Source organism: Chelon labrosus (genome assembly GCF_963514085.1).
Source record: "Chelon labrosus genome assembly, chromosome: 18".
In the NCBI taxonomy this organism is placed as follows: Eukaryota; Metazoa; Chordata; class Actinopteri; order Mugiliformes; family Mugilidae; genus Chelon; species Chelon labrosus.
This window is the reverse complement of record NC_140351.1, coordinates 21722891-21735959: the sequence shown is the minus strand read 5'-3', so window position 1 is coordinate 21735959 and position 13069 is coordinate 21722891. Positions and strand designations below refer to the sequence as shown.

Here is a 13069-nt window from a genome sequence, read left to right as displayed (position 1 = left end):
ACACAAATTATCCATTATCCTGTAGCTTGAGTATGTTTTGAGAAATTGCTAAAATACTAAAGACTAACAGTGTCCAAACATACATGACCCCAACCGTATATAAAGTCTATCAGTTTCATTGCATATATGGAAAAAGGGAACAAACAGGGAAAACCATAACTTAACTGATCACATTCAGTGTTCTTTATAAATGAAAAAAGAACAGAAGAGAAATTTCAAAATAAAAACTTGTCAATTCTATATCAAAGGATGTCCAATATATAGAATATACACTCAGTTTATTAGCTACACTTGCAAAAATGATTCAGCATAAAGATTTAATTAAACTGCCCCCTGGGGACAAATAAAGTTTTCTAAATCTGAGAAGGGATGATTTAAACTACTGAAATGTCCTGATAAAAGTAGGCTTTTATTACAGGGCTATGTGTGCCAAATAAACGGAGTCAAAACTGTAATTTAAGGCACAGAAATGATGAACTCATCCATGGCGTGACTGCAGAATTAGAATAAATACATTCAGTCTAACAATAATATAATTCAGTGGATGATAACTTGTTTTTCCAGCATATATTAGCTTTGTGCGAGGAACAGTTGTTTCTTACAGCAGCGTTCCTCTTCACAGAGCTACCAGCATGAGGTACCAATACTATAAGCTTTAGTAGTCATAGGTAGGTGAAAACATTCTTCACTACTGCATGGGTAACACTTAGCTGCTCTTGGAAGGGGATCGTGTGGACTAAAGCGCAGAGATAAACCTTGATCATAGTGAGGGAGCTTTGTTATGTAACAGCATGGGATTTTGCAACTTGTTTCAACATTTGGCCAAAGGCCACAATATATTTGGGAGGTTTGTACTTCTGTATAAGAAAGGATGTCAATGACAGACGAATACCTGCAGTTTTTATAATGAGGTAGAGGAGGCAAAGTGTCAAAGCAGTGACTACAAATGACAAGCAGGAAAATATATAAACCCTGTATGAAGCTGTCAAAAGATTACACGTGACCAGATGCTAGAGGGAGGGGTAGAGGAAGGCAGAGTTGTAGTCTGGAGGAGGGGAACCGCCCTCATCTGACTCCCAGTCGGGCAGGATCGAGGGCTCATCGCCATGGAGACTAGAGATGTCACTGCACATATTGGGCACCTGGTTATCTCGACACTTGGTAAAGGTGAAGAATCTGAAAAAAAAAACAAAAAAAAACATACAGACCGAGAGTTTTTTGTTATACGTTAAGGAAACATAAAGTATACATGCAACAGTACCAGTCACAAATCTTGGACCAGAAGGACAATATCAGATGTCTTCACCTGCTGAGTTTTCCATTCTTGGTGCTGTTGTTCCCCGTCATGTTCTTCAGCTCCTCCGATGGTAGGACCATGCCGCTGTCACTCTGCTCATCCTAAAACAGGGAGGATTCAAATGTGCAGCAGATCTGGATTATCTTTTCTGAAAACTTTGCGGTTATCTCTCTTTCTATGTGTTTAGATGCACGTGGATGTGAAGGGGTTTTCTTACATCAGGGCCGTCTGGGTCCTCGCAGGCTATTTCCTCAAAAGTCTGAAGTGTGGCCATACCCCTCATGTAACTGCACATATTGAGTTCACATTCAAAACAGGAGTTGGAAATTTCTCTGTTTTCTCAACCTGTTTCCTGAATTCAGTTTCAGTCACAGTTCACTTCCATTTCTTTCACTCTGTGTTTCTTTACATCCAACAGCAGGTTATTTATCATTCACTCATACGTGACATTTTAAAGCACATTATTTCACGACACACTAAATATTTTCGTTCCATCTTGCTTCCGTACCTCAGGTTCGTGACCGCAAGTGGGTTTTCTTTGAAGGCCTCACAGCGACCAGTGTCTCCATTCATGAAAGATCCCAGAGGAATATAATCCTTCCCATCCTGTCGAAGAGACGCAGCAAACTGAGGTATCTGGCAGACATTTTATTGGGACATTTTTGTGTACAGAAACTTTGTCGAGCGAGAGATCATTAAAATCTCTGACCTGCTGCACTCTTGCTTGTAGCAGGTCTCCCAGTGTCTCCACCAAGTTCGTGAAGGTGGGTCGATCTGAGGGACTGGCCTCCCAGCATGCTAGCATCGTGCTGTAACTGTAAACACATGGGTTTCAACTTTGTTCAATGTCCATCTTGTAAACTGCAGGTTAAATGTAACTTTCTTATAAAGTGGGCAATGGGTTTATCAAAGCAAATACAGATACTGTATAGCAGTGTTCACTATCATTAAACTCTAACCTCTGCTAAGACATTAGTGGTATAAATAGATTATTTTTAAGGTGCAAAACAAACCTGTGAGCAAAACTGACAGGTCTGTGGTTGTGGTTTTCTATTTTGGGATTATGAAGCATGAGCTTCAACTGTGGCTCAGCTGGTTGTTTATGAGAGCATGACTTAGTCCCCCCTGAAGACACTTGATCAACAGATATTCACATGAGCCCCTTTCGCCTGTAGTCTGGAGATCAGTTTAGTAATCTAGTGTAATCGATAATACTGTTGTACTGTTGTAAATGAGCGTGCAGTTAATGGCTTTTCTGTTGCACGTAATGATCGTAACAGTCTCTGACCACTATCACATCAGGGAGGTGTCGTAAATATATCAACCCACATGTCAGGCGTGCTGTATTCTGGCGCTCGCATCCTCGTCCCTCCCTTGAGTCTGTGGCAGAACTCCTCATCTATGTGAAGGCCAGGGTACGGGGAAGCTCCTGTTGGACAAATTCACTCGTCAAAAATGTGGCATCAATAGAGTTGAATCAGCAACTGTTACAGAGCTTTCGCATTGCACCGTGTTTGTGTCTCCTACCCAAGGAGAAGATCTCCCACAGCAGTATACCGTAGGACCACACGTCACTCTGGGTGGTGAACACCTTGTCAAAGATGGACTCAGGAGACATCCACTTCAGAGGGAGGCGAGCCTGTCAGCCAATCAGAGCACAGAAACATCATTCAGGTAAGGGAACTTTAAAGAAGGAATCAAGTTACGTGATTATTTGCTATGACTGTTCTTCTGTCGTAAGTATTTTTTTTGTTAATGTTCTGGCCTTTTATGCTTTTATTTTGATAGGTGGAGACAGGAAGTGGAGGGGTGATAGAGAAGCCAAGGCTGCAATCAAACATGTGCCACTGCAGTAAGGAGTATAGCTTCAGTTCATGAGGCTATCAAAACATATTTGCCTGGTTGAGCAGGCTGCAGTAAGCATCTTTAAATAAAAGATGATTTTATAGGAAATAAAATGAAATATGACAAAGATGCCACTTTCCCTTCTTGGTTAGATGACATTTATTTGACTTCTTTAATTGTTGAAACAATTAAGCAAGAAATGGAAGTAATTGCCATTTTGGAAGCAGATTTCTCAGGACTACTCACATCTCCCTTGCGGACATAGTCGGGGTCTTTGTAGATGTCCCTGGCCAGGCCGAAGTCACAGATCTTCACCACTTTATTGTCGGACAGCAAAATGTTCCTTGCTGCCAGGTCTCTGTGAATACACTGATGCAGGAACACAGACAACACAGATATTGAAACGTGTGAAACACACACCTGAACACGCATGCACACAGGTAGAGTAGAAAAGCATCAGACCTTGCGAGAGGCCAGAAACTCCATTCCACGTGCCACCTGAAAGCTGAAAGAAATGAGATCCTCCAGGAACAGAGGGGAGTTTGAGGCAGATTTGGTATCTGGAGGAAGAAAGAGAGGGGGCATAGAGATTTAAAGAAAGAAGTTTGATAATGTGCAGACACAGGAAAATGTTTACAAAGGTCCAGGCTTACCGAGGCTACTGCCTTTCTCGCCTCCCTGATCACACTCTGTTCTAATGCTGCTCTGGCTGTCAGACATGCTGCTGACACGACCTGACCCTCCATCTTTTCCTCCAGCCGGCTGAATTGGGGAGAAATAAGTAACTGCTGTCAAATGATAAATGACAATGAGGGATAACTAAGACAGCCACAGGTTAAGAAAGACTTTTGAAAAGCGCTTCTCTAGTCTTTTTTTTTTTTTTTTTTTTTGATAGAGAAATTAAAAAAAAAACATGTTCTGTGCAAATGACCAAAGTTCAGTGTCAACAAGTGCAGAAATTCAGGAAGTAAATGTACTGTTTGAGAACAGATAACATATCCGAACCTCAAACCAATTGCGGAAGTACGTTTCTGGGTGTATGATTTTGTAACTGTGTGCAGCCAAAGGTGTGATTCTGTTGTTTGCTCAACCACAAGAAGCAGCTAAAGTCTGAGGCTTATGAGAAGTGTGTTTGTGCACCACGGAGGGGCCGTTTGCTGTGAAACTTCGCTATCGTGATGCCGTCCTCATCGGCTGCTGAACTCACCCGGTTGTGCACAAACACCTCTCTCTTGTTCTTCAGGAAGGTAGAGAGATTTCCAAAACGACAGTACTCGACAATGACCATCAGCGGCCCTGTAAACACACATGGCATAGTAATGACAAGACACAAGCACACAGGCACTGACAGCTCAGATGCATCAACACATTCATATAATAAGTGGACATTTTTAGAGATGCACACACACACACACACACACAAACACACACACACACACCCACCCACACCCCCACACACACCCACACACACACACACACCTCCAGGCTTGGTGCATGCTCCCAGGAGGTTGACCACATTCAGATGGTTTCCAATGTGGTTGAGGATCTTCAGCTCAGTCATCAGAGCCTTGTGTTCACTGGCAGTAGCTCCCTCTGGTGGACAAAAGTGGGAAGTTCAACAGAAATGCCCTGTGCAGAATTGGAATTTCGTTTTTCAAAAGAATATCGGGGACCTGATGTTGTACCTTTGAGCATTTTGACAGCCACAGTCCTGCAGCTGGTGGTGTTGTCTATGCCGAACGCAGACGCCTGCATCACTTTACCGAAGGCTCCGCGGCCCAGAGGTTTCCCTGTGGGAGGAAGGCAGTGTGAGAGTGGGAAAGACACAGAAATGAGAGGTGTGTTCTTCAGGCTAATTGAACAACTCTATTAATTATTATTCTCCTCCATCCCAGATGCCAGATGATGATAAGACAAAGCTGTAGACCCCATCTAAGTCCCACCCATAGTGAGAGCTGATTAGTTCCAGTAAACACACTCTACATACCCCATACTGGAGTTGATAAGCTCACCACAGACAACACAGACACAGCGTCTGATTAATGGAATGGGAGTCACTCCCAATAATAATCTGATAAGACCTATGAGAAAATCCTTGTATCGGTTACATTATCTTAAATACCTCCCGTTTCTCCCGCTCCATTCCCGCTGTGAGGTACTTCTCACAGAAGACTATCACGATGAAGACAGTATTTTTAATTAAAGATTAAAGAAGCATACCTAATTTAAGGCGCTCTCGAGGAAACTCCCATTGGTTGGAGTCGTACTGCAGTCTCTCACACTGCTCCTGTATTGGCCCCTCTCCTGTGTCCAGTATGATGGACAAGTACTCTGGCTTGGTGTTTGAGTTGTGTGGCTTTGGAGAAGGAAGAGAGTAATTTGTAAATCAGAAATGACGCAGTTAAGAGCAAAATATACCACCCTAGAGTTGTGTGTGATGTTCAACACACCTGTAGTGAAAACGTATAGTTAATGTGTTGTTATTTGTGTTTACAGGATATTCTACCATCTAAGATTTAAGGCTATTCAGCCAGAGATAATTGTGTATATGAGCTATTTTCATTTAAATTATATATGGGAATATAAACAATAAGCAAACATCCATTATTAATAACATGGAGGATGTGGGTAGGAAAAGGGTTTATTGGGTGTGTTCCACCTGAATTATCAATATTTGTTACAACTATTTATTATACTATTACTATTAATACACCAGTTTATATGAAACAGAGTATTTACGGAGCAGGAGGCACATTTCAGGGTGACATAACAAGGTTTAGTCTAGTTTCTTCGACAACCAAACAAATTTCAAGTCTCTGCAACTCTTGTTCGAGTAGTTTTAAATTGTGTATGTAAGGTGGAATGATGCCCTGCAAGAGGAAAAATGGATCTAAAAACTGCAGCAAACAAACATCAGCTCTTTAGCGCGCGCTTTTGCAGCTTTCGAGGAGAAAAAAAACACACACATTCACCAAAAACAACATGGTCATTTAATGCTGACTCAGGATAAAAAAGAACTGAGCTGCTTTCTATTGTGCCTCCTCACCTGTTTCAGTTTCCGTATGAAGAGCGTGAGCAAAAGCCAGAATAGAGTGGCCACCACACAGGTACAGGTGAGAGTGGGGATTTCCAGAAATGAGGCTTCCGAGGCACCTGCACAGACACACACCGCAAACCACACACCGTTGCTTTAGTTCTGCATTGGTTTGCATGTATTTGCTAGACACAGACATGGCTGTAGTGAGCAGCACGGGAATTAGGAATATTGTTATGGACAGTAGTAGTAAAAATCCTAACAAATCTAATTCCAAAAAAAAAGAAATAATCGATAACAGAGCTAAAATGAAAATCAGAGCTAATTATTGAGGATTAAGATAAATGTGATGTTGATTTTCCTTCCAAATGGGGGCACTGTGTTGTCACTGTCTCACCATTATCCATTAACACTCCCATCCATCCTCCTCATTAAATCCTGAGTTTATTTATTATTTCTACTTTTAAATGGGAGGATGAAGAAATGCCCAGCTCACTACAGCGCCGAGCCTCTCTGAGATGCAGGCCGGGCCCCTCCGGAGGAAATAAAAACGGGAGACTGCTTCCTTCCTGACTGATCAGAACACAACAACACACACATACACACAGCAGCTTCTCCTTCCAGACTGGGAAGCGAGTCTGCCACTACTGCCAGGGGCTCAAACTGTTTGGGGGGGGGGTGTAGAACCAAGGTGATCCTGCCTCCTCCGCTACCTCCGGATGTGTGTGTGAGTGTGTGTGAACAAAAGGCTGAGTGCGTTTATATTAAGACGCACTTTGATCAATGTTTATTCAGAAATTGATAAACAGACATTCATCATCTTCCATTAATAGAAATGACACTGCACCTTTGTAAATACCAAATACTGCACAGAAACAATATGTACTACGCAGCACTGTCTGTACATCCAGACTACACAGCTGTTTACAGAAGTGAAAACAATGTAGCTGCAGACATGATCATATATGGAGGTGCCACATCTTTAAGTCCGAGGTAACAACCAATGGCTTTAGAGCACTTACCGTTGACCCATATATAGGCTGAACTCTCTGCGGAGCCCCTCTCATTGGTGGCCTGGCACGTATACAGACCCTGGTCCTCTGCTGTGATGCGGTCAATATGGAGGGACCCATCTCCTGCTGATATGACAATGCCTAAAGACGAAGGCAAAACAACTGTTGGACACCAGGTTACAGATAAAGTTTACACCTTAAGTACATTTTTTATTTCATTTTTTATTTATTTTTTTTACCTGATCCCTGCAACAGAGCACGTTCATTTTTGTACCATGTGATGGTCGGGGGTGGGACGCCTTGAGACGGACAGCTGAGGCTCACTGAGCTGCTCACGTTCACGGTGCAGTCTGTCAGATTACTGAGCAGCAGCGGTGGCTCCAGAACTGAAGGGACATAGAAACAAATAGTAGCAGAATAAGAGAGAATAGAGAGAGTGCAATTGGCTTGGGTTTTACTGAAGTATTATCATTGTACACTCCACTTTGACCATTACTGCGTATATAACAACAGTATACTAATATTATGTATAAAGAGTCCTTTAATCTGTGAATTTTTCCAGATTGTTTGGAGGCTGCGACAACAAGCTGACACATTGTCACCTTTTACGCTGATGTGGCAAAAACAATTTGCACACATTCAGCACTTAGAAAGCTTTAATTTAATGTCATGTCACCCTTTTTTCTGTTTTGGTTATAAACAACTACAAAAGTAAGTTTCTGTCTTTCTGTAATGTCCACCAGGTAGTTGGTTTTTAGAGCTTTCCCCCTTATTGCGACGACAGCAAAATTGAACTACAACAGTAAAGCTGTGGGCCTAAAAAATCCCAACAATGATCTTAAAGACAACTCGACTCTCTGTCAGGTGAAGGCTTTTTCATGGCAGACATCTTGCTCATAAGCCTCAGACCAGTCAGGGAGGTGCACTGATGATGACATAGGAGATGTCTTGCTTTGGCACATGCTGATTTGCTGTCATGGCTCACTGGGTATGCGTAATAGAACTAAAACATCAGGTGTCTGCCGAGAAAAGGGCCTACTTATTGACATTTACTATAAATTTTTTAGACTTACCTAAGAGTATAACTTACCTTGTGATATTTCCGTTTTTTTCAACTCTGGAAATTACCTGAAGAAATATCTGTTGACTAATTTGCCTCGTCATTTATTGTTCGAAACGAATTTATGGCAAAGTGAAAGCAGTTCTGTTTTTTTCCCCACAGTTTTCTGGACCTGTGCCACTTTTTGGACAATAACTGTCTCGCTGGTAGTGACACATGTGTAAGAGAGTGTGGCCTTGGCTTCAACCTGTGAGTCAGCCGACGTTTGGGTCCTCTTGGGCCTTTTTCTCAATAAAAATCCTGTGATACAAACGTATTTCTAAAGAACAACAATGTCCTGTTTCATCATGTGGACAGTTGACCTGTGAGTTTGCACAATGAGTTGAAGCAACTTCTCACAGACTAAAATTACACAACAATACATATGAGCTATAATTAGACCAGGTGACTCCATGTTCCCTAAATTGTTTAATCTCCTTTATCCCCCCGGTTATATTCTCTTTCTAGTCTCACCCCACCACCTCTCTCTTTCTGGTCACCCTGTCTCTCTATTAATTCCGTTGCGGGGTTCCCGAGGGAGGAAGCTGACGCGTTGAGTCCTGATTGTATGGAGCACAGCAGTAAAAGACACGAAGAAAAGTCACTTAACCACGGCGGCTGATTGTTGTTTCCACTATCTTCCTCCTGGACAACAATTGATGATTGTCCGCGAGGGCTAGGGCCTGACAGTGTCTGATTGGCTGATTGTTCCTGCAGCCCTGTGCAGGGGCCTGTAAATGTGGCATTGTGGGAAGTGCCATTGTGTGCTCTTCCTCCAGACAAGAGCTCATTCCCACGTGAAAGAGGTGCTGAGCTGGAGTGCAAGAGCAAAGCTCGGGTGGGGCCCCAGGAAGCAGAGGGGACCCAATTCCCAAGCAGCAAGACCACAGTGAGAGAGTAAGGGTGTTTGTTTGTATGTATGTGAGACATAAATACACAGGAACATGAAGAGGCTGTGAGTTTACACCCAGAACAAGGTGACTTAAAATATAAAGAAGTATCTAGACTGTTGAACCTGCATGTGAATGGCCACAGCTATACATTCAAGGCCCCCAACAACAAAACACTCGGACCCTGAAACAATAAGCTTCACTAATCTCAGACTTGTTCTAGGGCCCTCGTTCAGCTTTACGTCCCCTGAATTATTCAGCCCACTGGAACTATTTCAGTTCTTGCATACCGTGACTTGTAAAGAGGCAAAGAACCTAAATTTATAGCATGAGCAACTGAATACCTAATTTTGGAATTTAACTAGACCGTTTTAATTTTTTTTTGATAGCAATTGTCTCACAAGCGTTGTCAATGCTTCCTTCTAATTTTCACAAACACAAATATAAATTTACTGTAAATTTCCAGTCTTTAAAAACAATAGGACAAATCAAGCTAAACTACATGAGTTTTTCAGGTGCCAAATGAATATCCGGATTCTTTAGGTTACATTCTTACAATTACTGAATCATGTTGTCAACAGAAAACCCCCAGAAAATGCTAGTTTGTGTTTTATTAAGTCAGTAAAATGGAAGCTTCTAGACTTTTAAGAGAAGAATTTAAATTTACTCACTGGTGACCTCCACCTGTGTGTCCAGGTGCGTCTCCTGCCCGGTGACGAGGTGGCGGGCGGAGCATCTGTAGGCCCCGGAGTCTCTGGCTGTGAGGTTGCTTAGCAACAGCACCAGAGAGTTGGAGAACGCCCCTGATGTGAGCTGCTGAATATTCAAGGCAAAGCTGCGGGACTGGGCGTCCTCCGTGTCGTTCACTTGTTGCCATGACAGCGCTGTGTACAGGTATTTATTGGCCAAACAGGTGAGATGGAGGTCTCCGCCCTCTCTGGCCTCCTCCTCCTGGTGTACGCTGAAGCCTCCTGGGACGTCTGGGGGAAACAAGGAGGGGATGAAAAAATGACAGGAAAGACGGCGGAACGTGAACAAAATACACCCCTTCACTGATCTCCTGTTTGAGATGAATGAGCCCTCTCAGTTTCTCGACATGCGGGTCAGGATCCTGACTGGTGCCTGAAACCAGGGCAGCTGATTCCACCAATCCTCCATTTTCTAACCTTTGATGACAATGTTGAATGGCTATTGTGGGTAAAAGCAGCTAGTGGAATACAGTGAAAAGGCTTTTTATTTACTTTAGCCATTTGAAACTTCCCGTGGAAACGGCTTGAGAGTTTCCTGATGGCAGATAGTGTTTATCTTTCCCGAACACCCCAAGGCCTCCCGAAATAAAGCGGACCTGCCAGTCCAAGGAAGTGCGCTGCACGGGGAAGTGGAACGATAAGAGACCCAGGTTCCTGTTTCGCTCTTGCTCACACACCAACAGCCCGACAAACAGACACATACACGCTCATGTGCACACTCTAAAAAGTTTAACCTGTATTGCCCATGACTTCACAATGTGCATAAAACTCCAGTATCTAGGCTACGTGATGCACGTACACTACTTTGTACTGCCAAACATATCAACCTGTACGTGCCTTTTGGTTTCAGTATGCATCAAGAGCCTATTAAAGTTGTTTTTCCTTTTTTGTGTCACGCAACAGTCGTGTATGTGAAGAAATCTCTGCTCAGTTTCACTTCAGTTCGTTTATCAGGAGTCTCTGCAGGATTTCACCTATTGTCTTACAATATCACAATATAAATGGTTTTGTTTTATCATTATTGAGTTAAAATGGCAAGCAGCCTGAAGAAATCTCATTTTTAGTTTAGAACCTTCACTCCAGGTCCTTCACCAGACCTCTGCATCAAGGTCTCTTTTTCAGCTGCGCAGTAACCTTGCTGCAGTATCCTTGCCTGTCTCTGACACTCTTATCTCCCTAGCGGTCAAACGACCTTAAGCAGCGAGGATTTAACCAGTCATTAAATATATTCTTCTGCAACCTAAAAACATAAGAATAGTAACTTCTCTGTGTCTATTATTAACTTTCTCTACCTTTTCTTCCATGTTCAGTCTGCAAATAACAAAACAAATAAAGAAAATACTGTCTAAAATGATAAAATAAATTCCCTGCTGCCTGCTCCTGCTGTGTGTTACTCCTCATGGAAGGAGGGGTATTTTATTTTTGCAAATAATGCAGATTAAATGGTAAAACAAATGAAGATTAGATGGATCAGTTTTGGATTAGCTAGTCTCTTATTTAGGAACCCAGTCAGTTTCCCCCATTAAAGGACAACAGTACAACAGTACTACAGTACAAAAAAACATCACATTAACAAGTTTGCGGTGTAAAGGGTAATTTTTTTTGTAAATGCAAAGAAGTTGGCACATGCTTACTAACACTTCCAAAGTAATATTGTAAGTGTAAGCTCACACAGGCTTAATTTGTTCTTTAGAATCAGGGAGTAAAGTGATAAAATCAAGTTGATGACAGAAATAAAACCGAACCGAGTTATTTCAAGTAGGGTAAGAGGATTTCAGGGAACAACAAGGAGAGGGTGCCTAAAATAGATCATTTTACTGTAATTTGCTGTTTATACTTCAGAAAGAAAACACCCATGATGATTCATCTTATCTTGGTTCACCTGTGACGTAGAAGTGGATGTCTAGCTGGTCAGCGCCAGCAGCGTTGGAGGCAATGCAGCGGTACACCCCAGACACAAAGGCCTCTGCTACAGTCAGGACTCCCACCGTCTATGGAGACAAACATCCGCACGAACAAACTGGCACTTAGCACATGTGCACATTCAAACGGCTACAGCTCATTACCTCTGCCACTGATGGCAGGAATCATAGTTTCCATTGGCCCTCTGAGCAGACAATGGGGGTTTCTGAGCCAGACCTCCTGCCCATTTCCAACTAAGAGGGCAGATCGACATCCGTGATGTTCAGAGGTATTAATGTAGGTGAGTGAGTGTGGGAGAGGTTACGAAAGAAGGCGAGGGAGAGCTGATAATCCACAGCTGGTTGTAAAATATGATCCAAACTCTGCTGAAATCAGTTGTTGGCCTTTTGTCTGTCCACATTTAAGCTTCATTTATGCACAATTGTGACTAAAAATCAAGTTTCTTAGTGTGTACTTCAGTTCTTCTCCCACCTTTTTCTTCCCCTGAAGCACTTCCTGTCTGTGAGTAACACTCAGGATGTGGTTGTACGTTGACGTGGCGGGGCGACTCTCAGTCGCAGGACTCCATAGTGAAGAGGATGTCGGACACACACACCTGTAAGGAGGAGGAGGAGGAGGAGGACGAGGAGGAGGAGGAGGAGAAGAGGGACAGGCACTCAGCTGTGTTGACACAAGTTATTTTACGCTACTTCCAGGTGTGTGAGCGTGTTTTTCTCAGCTGCGCTCAGCAGGAGGAAGCAAGACACCAGGGAAACGCCTTGACGGTCTCTGCTTGATGTTTCACTGTAATTCACACAGTCATCATCATCATCACCACACAATTTTTATCAATAGCATCACGTCCTCTTTCCCTGTCCTGTGAGCTGACAATAGTGGATCTTTGGAGTGCTATGTAATGCTGGATTGTTCATCTACGAAGGATGCAGAGGTGGTATTGTCATCCTGTCGATTAGTTTCCTTCCATTCTTAACAAATCATCCCACATTTCCAGGACAAGAGTTCCTGTCCTTCAATGACTCTCACAAGTCTAAATCCATAGATGTCACACACAGGAGGAGCTGTGGGAACTAGCGCTTATGCAAGGTGCTTTGTGGTTATTTACGCACGTCGCGTCATAATGAGAAATTCTCAAATCACACAAGAGCTAGGGAGGGCCTTTGAAACACACATTGCTAGATCAATTGTTTCACAGAGGAGGGGAAAGCTTTACTAGATGCTT

The 13069-nt window shown here is 42.8% G+C and overlaps 1 protein-coding gene across 1 annotated transcript in view; it reads right to left on the bottom strand.

The window, feature by feature from the left end:
* Positions 1 to 897: 897 nt before the first annotated feature.
* The window catches only part of flt1 (fms related receptor tyrosine kinase 1), a 29222-nt gene continuing 17050 nt past the window's right edge, over positions 898 to 13069 (bottom strand). Inside the window, 21 exon segments of the mRNA XM_084565883.1 lie at positions 898 to 1176; positions 1307 to 1398; positions 1515 to 1584; positions 1806 to 1903; positions 2007 to 2112; positions 2627 to 2726; positions 2825 to 2936; positions 3389 to 3511; positions 3605 to 3702; positions 3796 to 3921; positions 3924 to 3930; positions 4350 to 4438; positions 4622 to 4735; positions 4828 to 4932; positions 5363 to 5498; positions 6189 to 6295; positions 7199 to 7330; positions 7429 to 7575; positions 9850 to 10158; positions 11810 to 11918; positions 12322 to 12445. Of these exon segments, the coding sequence (XP_084422009.1) occupies positions 1011 to 1176; positions 1307 to 1398; positions 1515 to 1584; positions 1806 to 1903; positions 2007 to 2112; positions 2627 to 2726; positions 2825 to 2936; positions 3389 to 3511; positions 3605 to 3702; positions 3796 to 3921; positions 3924 to 3930; positions 4350 to 4438; positions 4622 to 4735; positions 4828 to 4932; positions 5363 to 5498; positions 6189 to 6295; positions 7199 to 7330; positions 7429 to 7575; positions 9850 to 10158; positions 11810 to 11918; positions 12322 to 12445 (2470 nt within the window). The 3' untranslated portion in view covers positions 898 to 1010.